The sequence below is a fragment of the Alnus glutinosa genome, chromosome 9 (genome assembly GCF_958979055.1).
Source record: "Alnus glutinosa chromosome 9, dhAlnGlut1.1, whole genome shotgun sequence".
Taxonomy (NCBI): Eukaryota; Viridiplantae; Streptophyta; class Magnoliopsida; order Fagales; family Betulaceae; genus Alnus; species Alnus glutinosa.
Genome location: NC_084894.1, coordinates 24,824,814 through 24,842,814, shown reverse-complemented (window position 1 = coordinate 24,842,814; position 18,001 = coordinate 24,824,814). Strand labels below are relative to the sequence as shown.

At 32.4% G+C, this 18,001-nt stretch overlaps 2 protein-coding genes and 1 pseudogene across 6 annotated transcripts; all 3 read right to left on the bottom strand.

The window, feature by feature from the left end:
• Nucleotides 1–2,712: 2,712 nt before the first annotated feature.
• Nucleotides 2,713–4,566, bottom strand: LOC133878524 (senescence-associated protein 13-like; annotated as a pseudogene).
• Nucleotides 4,567–7,582: 3,016 nt separating this feature from the next.
• LOC133877974 (tropinone reductase homolog At1g07440-like) lies at nt 7,583–9,109 on the bottom strand. 5 transcript variants are annotated; one of them, XM_062316441.1, is made up of 5 exons: nt 9,021–9,109; nt 8,517–8,730; nt 8,188–8,404; nt 7,890–8,039; nt 7,583–7,749 (listed from the first exon to the last, which is right to left on the bottom strand). In XM_062316441.1, the coding sequence occupies exons 1-5, from the start codon at nt 9,107–9,109 to the stop codon at nt 7,601–7,603; spliced, it is 819 nt and encodes a 272-aa protein (XP_062172425.1). In that variant the 3' UTR covers nt 7,583–7,600. The 5 variants fall into 5 exon arrangements, with proteins under 5 accessions (XP_062172425.1, XP_062172428.1, XP_062172429.1 ...); XM_062316444.1 differs by having other exon boundaries at nt 7,583–7,776; nt 7,929–8,039; XM_062316445.1 differs by having other exon boundaries at nt 7,583–7,770; nt 7,929–8,039.
• Nucleotides 9,110–13,125: 4,016 nt separating this feature from the next.
• LOC133877973 (tropinone reductase homolog At2g29290-like) lies at nt 13,126–14,985 on the bottom strand. The gene is made up of 5 exons (XM_062316440.1): nt 14,793–14,985; nt 14,257–14,464; nt 13,857–14,073; nt 13,594–13,700; nt 13,126–13,418 (listed from the first exon to the last, which is right to left on the bottom strand). The coding sequence occupies exons 1-5, from the start codon at nt 14,879–14,881 to the stop codon at nt 13,242–13,244; spliced, it is 798 nt and encodes a 265-aa protein (XP_062172424.1). The 5' UTR covers nt 14,882–14,985; the 3' UTR covers nt 13,126–13,241.
• Between the last annotated feature and the right edge of the window lie 3,016 nt (nt 14,986–18,001).

Sequence of the window (18,001 nt, the reverse complement as noted above, 5' to 3'; positions counted from 1 at the left end):
TTTAAGTTTTGGCTTTTTGAATCTAATTTCCGGCGACTGGGCGATTTTGTTGGTGATTTTTGGTTGTTTTGTTGGTATTTTGTTGGTGATTTTGTTGATGATTTTTTGGTGTTTTTGTTGCTGGCCTCGAAGAAGTTTCCGGAAGGGGAAAAAAAAGAAACTTGATAAATTTTGTTGGTGATTTTTTGCCGTTTTCTTGGATTTTGTTGAAGTTTTGTTGAAGTTTTGTTGTTGCCGGCCGGCCGGCCTCGAAGATGTTTCCGGAAGGGGAAAAAAAATAAACTAGATAATTTTTTTGGATTTTGTTGGTGGTTTTTTGGCCAGAAGAAGTTTTGTGGGTGTTTTGTTGTTGCCGACCGGCAAGGGGAAGAAAAAAAAAGGTTGTTCCGGCAAATTGAAAATACCGGTGAAAAAAAAAAAATTAGAGAAGCCTTCTTCTCTTTTTTTCTTTTTTTTTTTTTCTTTTTTTTTGAAAAAATTGAAGTATTTAGCCACGTGTGCTACAGTACACGCGGCCAATTGTTGGCCGCGTGTACTGTAGCACACGTGGCCAAGTGGCCACGAATATTTAAGTACACGCGGCCAACTGTTAGCCGCGTGTACTTTAAATACACGCGGCTAACTGTCAGCCGCGTGTATTTTAATACACGTGGCCACTTGGACACGTGTATTAAAATACACGCGGCCAATTGTACAGTTAGTGTCAACTGGGTCCGCCGCGTGTATGTACGTGGCTACTTGCACGCGGCCAACAGTTCGCCACGTGTACAGTGACCGTACACGCGGCGAACTGCAAGTGGCGAAAATTAATTTTTTTTGTAGTGCTAGTTTAGAAGAAACTGTGAGAACTTTTATGGGGAAGCCTTAATTGCCTTGGTTTTGGATTTAGGTAAAATTAAAAAACGAGAGTGGAAAGAAAAGGGTGGTGTCGATTTGGGAAGAAGAGAAGCATTGCTGAAGACAGAAAGGCATCTGCTTAAGCGCTGACGACGTCTGTTTTGCTTTTTGGTAGTTGACGACGTCGTTTCTATAAACATGCTACATCAAATCTTGACCGTTTAAATTTTAACAGCAGATATCCGGTCATATTTATAACTATACTGAAGCCAGATCCTTACACCGTGTTAGAGTATACACGTAAATGCTTAAAGTATGTTAGGCGTTATGAATACCAACTACACTTTCTCTTTTTTTTATGTAAGACTATCTTCATTTAATGCTCTCACTTTAATACATTCATTTTTAAAACATTCCCAAAACATAAAATAAATATATATACATATTAACTTTGAAAATGCTTTAACATATTGTTTGAATAAAAATATTTATTTTCAGAGTATTACAAATGCTAGAGAGATGATCGAGAGATCAAAGACAGATTCACCAACATGTCGCCATTTTCAATTTTGAAACAAGGAGCCTACGAGTTTCTGATGGGAATTCAAGCCATCCATGTGGCCGAACCAGCCCCTACAACTCTTTTTCTTTTTTCTTTTTTTAATTTTTAGAAAAATAAAAATTAATTTTAATTTTTTAGTTCATTATTCATTTTTTTTAGAATTTATAAGGGCATTTTTATTTTATTGTATAAAAAAAAAATTAAGGTAATTTTTTGTCTTTTTTATGGCCTCGAAGGAGATTTACAAATTTTGGTAATTGGGAAGAATACATTGACTCAATCAATAATTTGAAAGTATTGACAATGGGGTACGTACGTAGTAGTTTGAGAGGGTACATTGTTGACAACTAAAACAAAAAAAAAGTTGCGCACTAAGCTAGCTTGGTGGCTTTCCAAGAGTTATTAATTCCAAGTTTTACATAAGAAATAGAGAAAATTAAATTAAATTTTGATTATCAAATGAAACTACAGCACTCACACGTAAATTTTTTTTTTTTTACAGCACCTAGCTAAGCCAAATCGGCCAAAAACAACAAAGATCATTAATGGATAATGCATGTCCCATGCATGCACGAAACATGAGGTCGATGATTTTAAAGCACTTCCAACATTCCGTTGGACCCGATTCAAATATTTTTCACATGATCGAGTAACCAAGAGTGAAAAAAAGCTTAGGAGATCAATGGAGACTTGGATTTTTTTCTCTAAGATCTTTCAGATTGGCGATTTCTCTAACTTGACTTTTTACAATACAAAGGTCTCTATTTATAAGGATTAGAGTAAAGACTAATATGGTAATCAAATTAGGGTGATTCGATTACAATTCACCGTAAATAAAGAATATTACAATATCAACCAAATATAGAATATACGGAAAATATATTATATTTTCCGAGTATCGAATTTCTTCCGGCACAACGACTTCATTGGAATTTTTTTTTTTGGTGAGAAAATTGCATTGTAATTTCTAGAGAGGTAATTGATTATGTTATGTCCATTGTCGGTGTAGATTTCAACTTTTGGGTATAAACAATTGAGAAGATATTGTATCATATTTTATGATAGTACTCGGATTTTTCTTTAAACTTTTCTACTTGAATATTGGTTTTCTTTATGATTGGATGTGTTCTTAATTAGCTTGAGAATTTTGTTTAGAATAATTTTTTGGGAATTAATGGTTGAAATTGTTCAGTTGGATTTTTTTTTTTTTTTTCTTTTATATTCACAGAAGACAGCTGCAGTGTGACCAACAATATGATAAATAGGATTACAGGAGGAAACAAATTAATTTATTTCAGTCCGTCATGACAAAATTAGAGACAATTACCTCTGCTGAAGCTTATTATTATGAGATAAAAACAAACATAAAAAGACATAGAAGGAACAATTGGAGTTGAGAAATTTATTCAAAACTGCTGTGACTAGGGATTGAATCCATAGACAGTCAACCCTCCATCAACATAGATTGTCTGTCCAGTTATGTAAGAGGCTGCAGGAAGGCAGAGAAACGCTACCAAGGATGATACCTCATCTGACTCTCCACGTCGTCCAATAGAGTCCGTGAATTTATAGTTTCCAAGGATTTCCCTTCGAGTATCTGTAATTGTAATAGTAATAGTAATAGTAATAGTAATAGTAATATTAGGAAGTAAGCACAAGAATTTAAAAGAAAGAACTGAAAATACAATTAAACACAAACAAAATAAAAAGACTACATATGATTAATATATATGCTATCAAGTCAAATGCACTTACATCCTCAGATAAAGGAGTTCTTATCACTCCAGGTGCAACGCAGTTGGTCCTGATATTGTCTCGTGCCCACTCGCATGCCAAACTTCTAGAAAGTTGGTTTATTGCTCCTGAGCTCATAAAACATGACAATATTTTTATTAACTTAAGCTTTCAGAAATAAATAGTGATTTAATATAATATCAGAGACAGAAAGATTATGAATTCAAACCCCGACCGACTCCATAAAATTGAATATAATATATATATATAAATATATATATATATATATATATATATATATTATATATATTAATTAAGCACCTTTACTTGCTCCATAAAGGGATGCACCACCTATTGACAACAATCCACCAATGGAAGAAATGAGAACAATACTTCCTCATCCCGATCCTTTGAGAAGAGGGTGCGCAAGTTGGCTCAGGTGGTAAGCAGATTCAATGTTGGTACCCATGATGAAAGAGAAATCTTGAGCTGTCACATTTGGGGTTGGTTTAACAATGCTGGCTCCCACGTTATTTATCTAGAACCATCCCGCAAAAGTTTCTTGTTAGAAATGATTAATTCAGCATTTTTTTTTTTATCAATTTAATTTTTTGAAGTAACAAAACAATTGTTTTAGATTTGATTATCATTCTAACAGAAGAACAACATTTTTTTTTCTTAATAAGTAAAATAGATGGACCACCAAAGATCGACTTACAAGAATATTGAGTTTGCCGTGAAATTGATGAGAAATTGTGTTTACAAGCTCTTCTCTTTGGAGCTGAGACACAAGGTCACAGACTGAACCAGTGACTCGGAAGCCCTTTGCCTTCCACTCACGTAAGCACTTCTTCAGATCAGCTTCATTACGAGAACATGTGTGCACAGTCGCTCCAAGCTGTGCCAATTCCTCCACAATAGCATACCTACTCACAACACATATATAGTGATTAACAAAACTTAGCAGAGCAAATATATATAAAAGCAGAAATTTGTATTACACAGCATAAAAAAAGCAACGGGTTCTAAGCCATGGACTACATAGAGCAAGAGAATTTACTAATAAACAGGAAACTATGGAGGCTAGCTACAAAACCCATACTATATAAGAGACGAAAGCTAGCTCAAACAAAAGACTGACGAACGATGAAATTAATTTTATGAAGTTGTATGACATATTGTTATTAAATCATTATTTATTCTAAAAGTTTTAATTAATAAGAATACGTAAATAGAGCAGAGAGAAAAAAAAATACCCGATTCCTTTGGTTCCACCGGTAACAAGAGCTGTCGTTCCCTCGAGAGACCATCTACCATCTCTGCCACGATTATCAACCTGAGCCATATCACTACAACGACCACCTCAAATACTAATAATTATTATCACTAGTATTTTAGCTTTTCAAACAGGTTCTACATATGATGATATATAATAGCTCCGATGCAGTCCCTAGTTCTCTGTATGTGGAGATATTTATATACAGTTTGGCGGGGCCATGCAGTAACGACGAAAGTTCTTTGATTCGAACAAAAAAAAAAAAAAAAAATTATAGTCAAATATACATAAGAAGAAAAGTAAGACGTTTGACGCAAGCCTTTTTTGACATATGATCTCCATTAAAAGAAAATTAAGAAGTTGTTTGATAAGTAATTGTGTAATGGAATATTTATTTAAATAGTAGTAAGAAATGATTGATGTGTATAAAATTTGAAAATGTTTTATAGAAAAGTGAAAAAAATTTGTTTTGTAGTGTTTTTTTTTTTTTATTATTTAAAAAGTAATAAAAAATTATTGATGTGACGTAAAAAGTGTAAAAAAATTAAAATATTTTTTATTTGATATTTTTAAGAGAAGTGAAATGGAATTGAAAATTTGCCTTTGATTACCGATTAATTAATTAATTTCAACTTGTAGGTACGGTTGACCAATTCCGTCCATCTAGATGGCCCCTTTGTTGAGCAGTACTATGCATGTCGGCTATCAAAAACTTTTAATTGGAATAACTAATAAGCAACATTTTTAGAAGCCCATATTTTTTTTAAAGGAAAAGAAAATAACTAATTAGCTTGGGGACTCACCATGTTTTCTACAGATTTTTTTTTTTAAAAAAAAAATTCTCTTATAATCCTTTAAAAATTAGAATTTTACCTCCCACCAAATTTTTTTATTTTTTAGTTTTACCGACCCAAAACTCCAAATGCTAGTTCCATCCTTGCGTTTGTGATATTTGAACCCTTCCAACTACCATTATTTTGAAATGGGCACCATATATATATACATTTATATGCTGCTAGATTAATGAACAAAAAATGATGCATGTGATCTGCATATGCCAGTCTTCCTTTTTTTTAAAAAAAAAATAGAAAATAAATACCGAAAATATCCCAATTTTGGGAGTTAAACTTTTTTTTTTTTATTTTTTTTTTATTATTATTATTAAGGGAGAACTTCACTTATAACCTTTAATCTTTCATCACTTTTGCAATTAAGATATTCATATTTTAAAAGCGTCAATTTAGGGTATCTATCTTTCAATTTTTTCAATTTTAACCTTCTATTAGAATTTTCTGTTAAATTTTATTAAAATTTCCAAAATACCCGTGTTTTTTTTTTTTTTTTTAAAAAAAAAATTATAAAATTTTTCAATGATTTAGGCATGAATATTTTTGCAAATTTCATTAAATTCTGACTAACACCTAAATCTTTGCAAATTTTTTTCCTTTTTATTTATTCCTTAAAAAAATAAGGGGTATTTTGAGAATTTTAAGAGGATTTAAAGAAAATTATAACAGTGTTAAAATTGAAAAAAAAAAAAAAAAAAAAATCGAAAAATTGATACCCTAAATTGACACTTTTTAAAAATAGATACCCTAATTGCAAAATGATAAAAGATCAGAAATTAAAAGTGGATTTGATTTGAAAACATCTTAATTTGACATATACTAGTTAAGAAATTAAAAGTGGATTTGATTTGAAAACATCTTAATTTGACATATACTAATTTGAGAGTTCTAATTAGAGGATAACAGTTGGTCGGAAACCTTTTTCTTTTCTTTTTTATTTTTATTTTTTTACGTGAATTAAAATAAGAGTTTTTGGTTTTTAAATTACTATTATCGTTTGAATAAAAGTATTTATTTTCGGAGTATTACAAATGCTGGAGAGATGATCGAGAGATCAAAGACAGATTCACCAACATGCCGCCATTTTCAATTTTGAAATAATGAGCCTACGAGTTTCTGATGGGAATTCAGGCCATCCATGTGGCCGAACCAGCCCCTGCATGCAACTTTCTTTTTTAATTTTATTTTTAGTTTTGAGTTTTTTTTTTTTTAAAAAAATCATTTTAATTTTTAGTTATTCATTTTTTGTTTTTAGAATTTATAAGGGAATTTTTATTAATTTTTTTTGTCTTTTTGCTAACCTTGAGGGAGATTGACAATTTTGATAATTTGGAGGAGGACATTGACTCAATCAATAGTTTGAGAGCATTGACAATGGTGTATATCGATTGTAGTATTTTGAGAGGATATATTGTTGACGATTAAAATAAAAATAGTTGCACACTAAGCTAGCTTGGTGGCTTTCCGAGAGTTATTAATTCCAAGTTCTACACGGGAAAGAGAGAAAAAAATAAATAAAATTTTGATTATTGAATGAAACTATAGCACACATGTAAATTTTTTTTTTTACAGCACTTAGCTAAGCCAAATTGCCGAAAAAAACAAAGATCAATGGATAATGTCCCTTGCACGAAACATGCATGAGCTCGATGATTTTATAGCACTTCCAACATATTCCATCAAACCCGACTTACATATTTTTCACATGATCGAGAAAACAAGAATGAAAAAAAGCTAGGTTGGGAGATGGAGACTTGGGATTTTTTTCCCTAAGATTTTAGTGGCTTAGGTTGGCGATTTCAGCTTGCATACGGTACTATAGTATCGAATTTCTTCGGGCACGACTTCAATGAATCGGATTTTTTTTTTTTTTTTTGGTAAGAAAATTGCATTGTAATTTCTAGAGAGGTAATTGACTATATGTCCATTGTCAGTGTAGATTTCAACTTTTGGGTATAAACAATTGAGAAGATATTGTATCATATTTTATGATAGTACTGGATTTTTCTTGAAACTTTTCTACTTGAATATTGATTCTTTATGATTGGATTGTGTTCTTAATTAGCTTGAGAATTTTGTTCAGAATAATTTTTTGGGAATTAATGTTTGAAATTGTTCGGTTGGTTTTTTTTTTTTTTCTCTTTTTCTTTTATATTCACAGAAGACAGCTGCGGTGTGACCAACAATATGATAAATAGAATTATAGGAAAAAGCAAATTAATTTATTTCAGTCCGTCAAGACAAAATCAAAGACAATTACCTCTGCTATAGCTTATTATTATGAGATAAAAACAAACATATAAAAGACAAAGGAGTAATTGGAGTTGAGAAATTTATTCAAAACTACTGCGACCAGGGATTGAATCCATAGACAGTCATCCCTCCATCAACATATATTGTCTGTCCAGTTATGTAAGAGGCTGCAGGAAGGCAGAGAAACGCTACCAAGGATGATACCTCCTCTGGTTCCCCAGGTCGTCCAATAGGAGTCCGTGAATTTATAGTTTTCAAGGCTTTCCCTTCGAGTAACTGTAATTGTAATAGTAATAGTAATAGTAATATTAGGAAGTAAGCACAAGAATTTAAAAGAAAGAACTAAAAATACAATTAAACACAAACAAAACAAAAAGATTACATATGATTAATATATATGCTAACAAGTCAAATGCACTTACATCCTCGGATAAGGGAGTTCTTATCACTGCAGGTGCAACGCAGTTGGTCCTGATATTGTCTCGTGCCCACTCACATGCCAAACTTCTAGAAAGTTGGTTTATTGCTCCTGAGCGCATAAAACATGACAATATTTTTATTAACTTAAACATTTAAAAATAAATAGTGATTTAATATAATATCAGAGACAGCGAGATCATGAATTCAAACCCAACCAACTCCATAAAATTGAATATATATATATATTAATTAAGTACCTTTACTTGCTCCATAAAGGGATGCACCACCTATTGACAACAATCCACCAATGGAAGAAATGAGAACAATACTTCCTCGTCCCGATCCTTTGAGAAGAGGGTGCGCAAGCTGGCTCAGGTGGTAAGCAGATTCAATGTTGGTACCCGTGATGAATGAGAAATCTTGAGCTGTCACCTCTAGGGTTGGTTTATGACTAGTTGTTCCCACATTATTTATCTATAAAGTTAAGTACTTGTTAGAAATAACTAATTAATTCAGCCTTTTTTCTTTTTCTTTTTTTTTTTCATCAAACACAACACATTTTTCTTAATGAGTAAAGGAGATCGACAACCAAAGATCTATTGAGTTTGCCGTGAAATTGATGAGAAACTGTGTTTATAAGCTCTTCTCTTTGGGGCCGAGAAGAAATATCACAGACTGAACCAGTAACTTGGAAGCCCTTTGCCTCCCACTCGTGCACGCATTTATTAATATCGACTTCATTCCGAGAGCAGGTGTGCACAGTAGCCCCAAGCCCAGCCAATTCCTCCACAATAGCATACCTAATCACAACACATAAATATCTAAAACTTATCAGAGCAAATATAAAAGCAGAACTTTGTATCACACATCATAAAGCAACGGGTTCTAAGCCATGCGCTGCATACAGCAAGAGCTTGCCAATAGAAAGACAGATGAACAATTAATGAAATTTAGGACAGTACGTGAAGTCGTGTAAATACAACCATTTCTCATGATCTCACTCAACCAAATCTTCAATTAGCAAACATATTTTTCCTTTTCATAATCTGAAAATAAAAGCCATTAAAAGAGAGAGCAGAAAGAAAAGAACCCGATTCCTTTGGTTCCACCAGTAACAAGAGCCGTCGTTCCCTCAAGAGACCATCTACCATCTTTGCTACGATTATCTACCTGAGCCATATCACTAGAATTATGACCGCCACAATTTTTCGTAGCTTTTTAAATGTACAGGTTATATGTTAAAAATAGCTCGCATGCCGTACATCTCTAACGCTCGGTGGAGATCATATTTATAGTTATAAGAACATTTCTCCGTTTTCTTATAATGAAATGGATCTTACCCATTTACCCGGTTAATGTGGCGTATTCTAAGTGACATTTTATTTTTTTATAGTGACAAACATAAAAGGAAGCTATTTAAAACGCGGTATAAAATAGTTAGAAAGAGTAGCATCACTCTATCATTCACTCTATGAGATAGAATTCACGATATCAGCTAGTTTAAATGATGTGGTATCATATACACCATTAATCCAATATATATCTTGTCGAGTAAATGTATTAATTAACACATTCCACAATTTTATTTTGTTTTTTCTTTTGAGACAACACACCTTCAATAGTCTAAGTTGTTGATTTATCGGTTGCTTTTAATAGTGTTAGAAGCCAAGCTGCTCTTGAACTCAGCTCGCTTAAACTCGATCTAGTATTGGTTTGAAAAATAAATGAGTTGTTCGTGAACAAAATATTTTATTCGTATATAAAATGAGACGTACTCGTATAAAATCAACTCGGCTCAGACAAAGCTCGTGAGCTCGGCTTGTATAAGTTCGACGTACTCGACTCGTTCGGCTTGTATCGTTAGCTTGCTCGTGTGTGTGTGTGTATATATAAGATTCTATAGTTGTAATATATAAATACTAACATAGTAAACATAATATATGTAATACTACAAACATTCCATTTAGAATGTGAAAAATAGATCAAAGTCAAAATTGTACTAAAATTTTAATATTAATTTTTTAAAGTAAAAAATATTAAAAAACTCCAATCGAGCTTGAGCTCGATTGGAGGCTCTGCTCTTAACAAGTCGAATTTGAACAAACCTTTAAAACTCGGTTCGAGCTCGAGCTGAATCTAGCAATCCCAAATTCAACTCGGCTCAAATTCAACCATAATTGCTTTAGAAGTGCCAACGTGAATATAATTAAACATAATTGGCTCAAATCCAGCCGCCCCCCAGACCAGGTGCCGTACGTCTCTTAGACATCCTGATCCAAAAATTTAGAAAGGGAGAAGCTTTAATGCTGATGATAATAGCTCGCATACCGCAGCTTTTTACGGTTAAATACAAAAACGTGTGACAAGAGATCTTATTCCTAAACGGTTACGTTAAATAAGATCCAAAAATTAAGGCATCGTGTGACAAGGTTTCTAACTACGAGCAGAAAATGGTGCCTATGAGTACTGAGTGATTTGAGCAACGGTGTTGCAGTTTCGGCCACACAAGCCAACGAGGCTGATCATCTTCTTCAACAAGATGAACATAGCATCAAAACGAATTAAAAAGTCCAACACTATTTATTAAACGAATTACCGTATTCTTAGAAGTCTCACCAAAATAGCTTTTTAGCTATTTAGGTGAGGTAATATAAAGAAAACGCACAAAAATCATTCTCAATAGTCTCACCAATTTAACCAAAAACATTTTGTAAGTGAACAATACTTACTAATTTTGATAAGTACTATTTACTCACCAAATCATTAAAAAACTATAAAATTTGTCATTTTTTTCTTCACACGAATATGTTCACCGTTAGGAAAAGATAAACATTCAAAAAAGATTAAATAGAGAAATAATAAAAAAAAATTTGAAAAAATATTATTTAAATTAAATAGTAATAGTGAATAGTTAAAATAGTTAGACTGCTTGGAATTCTTCAAAAAAGTGGCTCATTATAATAGAGAAAAATAATTTTTAATTATTTTAACTAATAAAATTTGGTGAGGCTCTTAAAAATACTAAAGCTCAGGAAATCAGACCTAGGAGTTACCCTAGTGGTTAAATAAAACATAAGTGTAAAAGTCCATGGGCCTTACTTACTCTCAATTAAAAGACGTCTTAGGAAAGGGGGATACTTAACACGCCCCCTCACGTGTGGTGCTATTGTCCAATCACGTGTATTGCATCAGAGTGGTAGCAGGAGGGAAGGCCCAATCCTCTCTCTAAGACGCCTTGAGAGAGGAGGGGTCACCATGACTTATAAAGTGCACAGGTGAATGAAATTTTAGCAATGTGGGATACTTTAACACGCTTCCTCACGTGTGGCATCTTTTGGCCAAACACGTGTTTAATAACGGGAGGGAAATGCCCATCATTGTCAAAGGAACCTGCTCTGATACCATGTAAAAATTCATGGACCTTACTCACTCTCAAAAAACGCATTAAGAAAGGGAGATACTTAACAATTAGGTCCACAATTAAGTTAAAACTCTTTTAACCTTCATTCATTCGACAGGAAAGGTTGAATGTTCGAGAGGAAACCGGGATCGTACGGAAGGAAAGTCAAACATTTGAAAATCAAGATTTTGCTTTCAAAATATGTACTTTTCTAATATATTTTTGAGAGTTTTAATTAGAGGATTATAACAGTTTGTCGGAAACCTTTTTCTTTTCTTTTTTATTTCTATTTTTTTACGTGAATTAAAATAAGATCGAGTTTTTGGTTTTTAAATTGGGAAATGCTAGTATTCCCACAAGCATCTCACCCCATCCCACTACCCCTAAGTGCAAAAATTTGAAAATAAATTTATTAAATTAAAAAAAAAACCAATCACTTAGGATTGGTGGGATGGAGGTAGGATGCTGGTGGGAACACTAGCATTTCCCTTTTAAATTACTATTATCGTTTGAATAAAAGTATTTATTTACGGAGTACTACAAATGCTGGAGAGATGATCGAGAGATCAAAGACAGATTCACCAACATGCCGCCATTTTCAATTTTGAAACGATGAGCCTACGAGTTTCTGATGGGAATTCATGCCATCCATGTGGCCGAACCAGCCCCTGCATGCAACTTTCTTTTTTAATTTTATTTCAAGTTTTTCACTTTTTTTTTTTTAAAAAAAAAAATTTAAATTTTTAGTTATTCATTTTTTTTTTGTTTTTATAATTTATAAGGGAATTTTTATTTTATTGTCAAAAAAATAAAAAAAAAATTAAGGTAATTTTTTGTCTTTTTGCTAGCATTAAGAGATATTAATAATTTTTGATAGTTTGGTTGAGGACATCGACTCAATCAATAGTTTGAGGCCAGGCTTTGACAATGGGGTATATTGTAATATTTTGAGAGGATATATTGATGACGACTAAAAAGAAAAAAGTTGCACACTACACTAGCTTGGTGGCTTTCCGAGAGTTATTAATTTCAAGTTTTACACGAGAAAGAGAAAAAATAAAATAAAATTTTGATTACTGAATGAAACTACCGCACACATGTATTTTTTTTTTTTTACAGCACCTAGCTAAGCCAAATTGGCTGAAAAAAAAAAAAAAACAAAGATCAACGGATAATGTCCCATGCATGAGCTAGATGATTTTAAAACGCTTCCAACATTTTCCATCGAACCCGACTCACATATTTTTCACATGATCGAGTAAACAAGAATGAAAAAAGGCTAGGTTAGGAGATGGAGACTTGGGATTATTTTCCCTAAGATTTTAGTGGCTTAGGTTGGCGATTTCAGCATGCATATATATGGTACTATAGCATCGAATTTCTTCGGGTACAATATTGACTTCAATGAAATGGAATTTTTTTTTTTTTGGTGAGAAAATTGCATTGTAATTTCTAGAGAGGTAATTGATTATATATATTATGTCCATTGTCAGTGTAGATTTTAACTTTTGAGTATAAACAATTGAGAAGATATTGTATCATATTTTATGATATGATAGTGGATTTTTCTTGAAAGTTTTCTATTTGAATATTGATTTTCTTTATGATTGGATTGTGTTCTTAATTATCTTGAGAATTTTGTTCAGAATAATTTTTTGGGAATTAATGGTTGAAATTGTTCAGTTGGATTTTTATTTTTCTTTTATATTCAAAGAAGACAGCTACGTTGTGACCAACAATATGATAAATAGGATTACAGGAGGAAACAAATTAATTTATTTCAGTCCGTCAAGACAAAATCAAAGACAATTACCTCTGCTGAAGCTTATTATTATGAGATAAAAACAAACATAAAAAGCCATAGAAGGAACAATTGGATCGAGTTGGAAAATTTATTCAAAACTGCTGCGACTAGGGATTGAATCCATAGACAGTCATCCCTCCATCAACATAAATTGTCTGTCCAGTTATATAAGAGGCTGCAGGAAGGCAGAGAAATGCTACCAAGGATGATACCTCCTCTGGCTCCCCAGGTCGTCCAATAGGAGTCCGTGAATTTATAGTTTCCAAGGCTTTCCCTTTGACTAACTGTAATAGTAATAGTAATAGTAATATTAGGAAGTAAGCACAAGAATTTAAAAGAAAGAACAAAAAATACAAACACAAACAAAACAAAAAGACTACATATGATTAATATATATGCCAACAAGTCAAATGCAATTCTTTGCTAAAATAAAAAAAAAAAAAAGTCAAATGCACTGACTTCCTCCGTTAAAGGAGTTGTTATCACTCTAGGTGCAACGCAGTTGGTCCTGATATTGTCTCGTGCCCACTCACATGCCAAACTTCTAGAAAGTTGGTTTATTGCTCCTGCATAAAACATGACAATATTTTTATCAGCTTAAGCTTTTAAAAATGAATAGTGATTTAATATAGTATTAGAGACGAAGATAATGAATTCAAACCCTACCAACTCCATAAAATTGAATATATATATATATATATATATATATACACACGACATACCTTTACTTGCTCCGTAAAGGGATGCACCACCTATTGACAACAATCCACTAATGGAAGAGAGAAGAACAATACTTCCTCCTCCCGATCCTTTGAGAAGAGGGTGCGCAAGCTGGCTCAGGTGGTAAGCAGATTCAATATTGGTACCCATGATGAATGAAAAATCTTGAGCTGTCACATTTGAGGTTGGTTTAACAATGCTGGTTCCCACGTTATTTATCTAGAACAGTCCCACAAAAGTTTCTTGTTAGAAATGATTAATTCAGCATTTTTTTTTTTTATCAATTAAATTTTTTGAAGTAACAAAACAATTGTTTTAGATTTGATTATCATTCTAATAGAAGAACAACATTTTTTTTTTTCTTAATGAGTAAAGGAGATCGACCACCAAAGATCGACTTACAAGAATATTGAGTTTGCCGTGAAATTGATGAGAAACTGTGTTTATAAGCTCTTCTCTTTGGAGCCGAGAAACAAGGTCACAGATTGAACCAGTGACTCGGAAGCCCTTTACCTCCCACTCACGCAAGCACTTCTTCAGATCAGCTTCATTCCGAGAACATGTGTGCACGGTCGCTCCAAGCTGTGCCAATTCCTCCACAATAGCATACCTACTCACAACACATAGATAGTGATTAACAAAACTTAGCAGAGCAAATACATATAAAAGCAGAAATTTGTATTACACAGCATAAAAAAAGCAACGGGTTCTAAGCCATAGACTACATAGAGCAAGAGAATTTACTAATAAACAGGAAACTATGGAGGCTAGCTACAAAACCCATACTATATAAGAGACGAAAGCTAGCTCAAACAAAAGACTGACGAACGATGAAATTAATTTTGTGAAGTCGTATGACATACTGTAATTAAATCATTATTTATTTTTAAAGTTTTAATTAATAAGAATACGTAAATAGAGCAGAGAGAAAAAAGAACCCGATTCCTTTGGTTCCACCGGTAACAAGAGCTGTCGTTCCCTCGAGAGACCATCTACCATCTCTGCCACGATTATCAACGTGAGCCATATCACTACAACGACCACCTCAAATACTAATAATTATTATCACTAGTGCTTTAGCTTTTCAAACAGGTTCTATATATGATGATAATAGCTCGGATGCAGTCCCTGGTTCTCTGTACGTGGAGATATTTATATACAGTTTGGCGGGGCCATGCATTAACAACGAAAGTTCTTTAATTGATTAGAGAAGTAAGACGTTTATTTTTCTAGATGGGGAAGGGGGTTAACATTTGACGCAACCCTTTTTTGACATACGATCTCCCATTAAAAGAAAATTAAATAGCGATAAAACAATTAATTAATTTCAACTTGTAGGTACGGTTGATCAAATTCGTCCATCTAGATAGCCGCCTTTGTTGAACAGTTATTCATGTCGTCTATCAAAAACTTTTAATTGGAATAACTAATAAGCAACATTTTTAGAAGCATGTATTTTTTTTTTTAAAAAAAAAAAGGAAAAGAAAATAACTAATTAGCTTGGGGAGTCACCATGTTTCCTCCAGATTTTTATTTTATTTTTTTTAAAAAAAATACTCTTATAATCCTTTAAAAATTATAATTTTACCTCCCACCCATTTTTTATTATTTTTATTATTATTTTTTTTTTTTAATTTTACCGACCCAAAACTTCAAATGCTAGTTCCATTCCGGCGTTTGTGATATTTGAACCCTTCCAAGTACCATTATTTTGAAATTGACACTATATATATATATATATATATATATATATATATATATGCTGCTAGAATATTAATGAACAAAAAATGATGCATGTGATCCGCGATATGCTGCTAGATTAATGAACAAAAAATGATGCATGTGATCCGCGATATGCTGCTAGATTAATGAACAAAAAATGATGCATGTGATCCGCGACATGCTGCTAGATTAATGAACAAAAAATGATGCATGTGATCCGCGCGCATATGCAAGTCTCACTTTTTTAATAAAAAATTGAAAATATCTCAATTTTAGGAGTTAAAATTTCTCATTTGTCCTTCAAATAAAAAATTACAACAAACTTTTTTTAAGAGAGAGAAAGAAAGATCAGGTGGTCAGACCACCCCAGCCAGCCACTACCGTATGGGGTGATTTGGCCATCCAAAAAACTATTTTGAGGCTGGTAACTGGCCACCTCTCAACTAATCAACTTCGTTGGTTTTTTTTTTTTTTTTTTTCCTTTTCTTTCTTTCTTTTTTTAAAATGAAAACTTCACTTATAATCCTTGATCTTTCATCACTTTTGCAATTAAGGTATTCATATTTAAAAAGTATCAATTTAAGGTATCTATCTTTCAATTTTTATTTTTATTTTTAATTTTAACCCTCCATTAGAATTTTTTATTAAATTCTATCAAATTCTTAAAATACCCGTATTTTTATATATAAAAAAAAAAATTAAAATTTTTCAAAGATTGAGGCATAAATATTTTTGCAAATTCCATTAAATTCTGACTAACACCTAAATCTTTGCAATTTTTTTTTTTTTTTTATTCCTTCAAAAAATGAGGAGTATTTTAAGAATTTTAAGAGAATTTAACATAAAATTATAACGAAGTGTTAAAATTGAAAAATAAATACTCTAAATTGACATTTTTTAAAGATGAATACCCTAATTGCAAAAATGATGAAAGATCAGAAATTAAAAGTGGAGTTTTCCCCCTTTTTTTTTAAGGGTTATTTGAATATTTGAAGAAAAAGTTTGCACATGTAAGTTACATCCGCAAGCTAGTTTCCGTCCATTTTAACATCAAAGAGTAATGGAGAGTTCCAATTGAGAATATATAAATGGTACATTAAGAGGGTCAAGTGTAACAAATTGGGGGCTATATATCTACAATGAGCTGTCAGTGTACCCATATTCCTTTTTATATATAGGTTAATTGTGTTTAATTACCATGTAGTAGATCTAGTGAAATATACAAAATCTCGTTCTATAATTCAGTCGAGAAGAAGAAACTTCCTCTCGAGCAATAATGAAGGTTGACCCAAAATCGAGTTTGTGACGATTGAAAGGCGTGAGCCATGAGGTGAGGCCAACATGCACACTCAAAAGTCTTGAGAAAATTGGAAATTTCAAGCGGAGATTTATGAGATGTAACAGAAGGGAGGAGGTAGCAGGTGAAGCGGGCCAGAAATATAATTGTTCTGATAAGATATGATAATAACAGAAATTAAAAAGAAAACTCAAGAAGAGATAAAATAATGAATAGGAAATAAAAAGCCCTAAAAAAGCAAATAGGTTATAACTCTAAAAGACTGAAATTAATTTTATTTATACTCCAAAATTAAATTTAAAAAACACATAGACTGGATTCCTTTATATAGACTAGGTTTTTAGTGTTCTCGAAATAAAATACTCGAAAAAAAAGAAAAAAAGATAAGAGGTAGTGACAAAAGCTTCACCCCAATAAATCTTAGGAATAGAAGCAATGGCTCTAAAGAGTAGGACTCAATCAAGTGATGGTGGTTACGTTCTACAGACCTGTTTTGTTGGTAATCGTTGGAACAAGAAATACGGTAGGTGATTCAAATACTAGTATGCAAGTTGCGAAACTCCCCACCCCAGTCAGATTCCGCCTTGATTTTGCGATCAAAGAAAGTTTCAACATTAACACTTTAACATGAACAAAAATATTGTAAGTGTTGCGGTTTGTGTAGAAATCTAAAATACGAGAATATATAAAAGCAAAAATAAGAGAGAGCAAAGAACACAAGGAGTTACAGGTGATTTAGTGTTAGACACCTATGTCCACCACTCCAAGTAAGCCATTAAGGGTTCTATTGCATGTGCTCAGTAACCCGATTGTTTACAATACATAGGTTCCTCCTCATGGGTTGGGAGAGGAGATCTAGATATGTTAGGTCGGTTTACAAAGTTGAATACATAATATACGCAAACACATATATACATACATACATGTATTTATATGTGTATAATTATTAATTCTGAGTCTTCGGTGAGCCGTAGGTTTATTTACATGAGTAAACAAGAGTGAGGGGGAAAAAAAAAAAGAAAAGAAAGAATTTTCTCCTATTAGAAAGCTTGAGGAAGGAGAGATGGATTTCCTCTAGAATTTAAGTGGAGCACAAAAATCATGAAGAATTTGAGAGATTAGGATTTG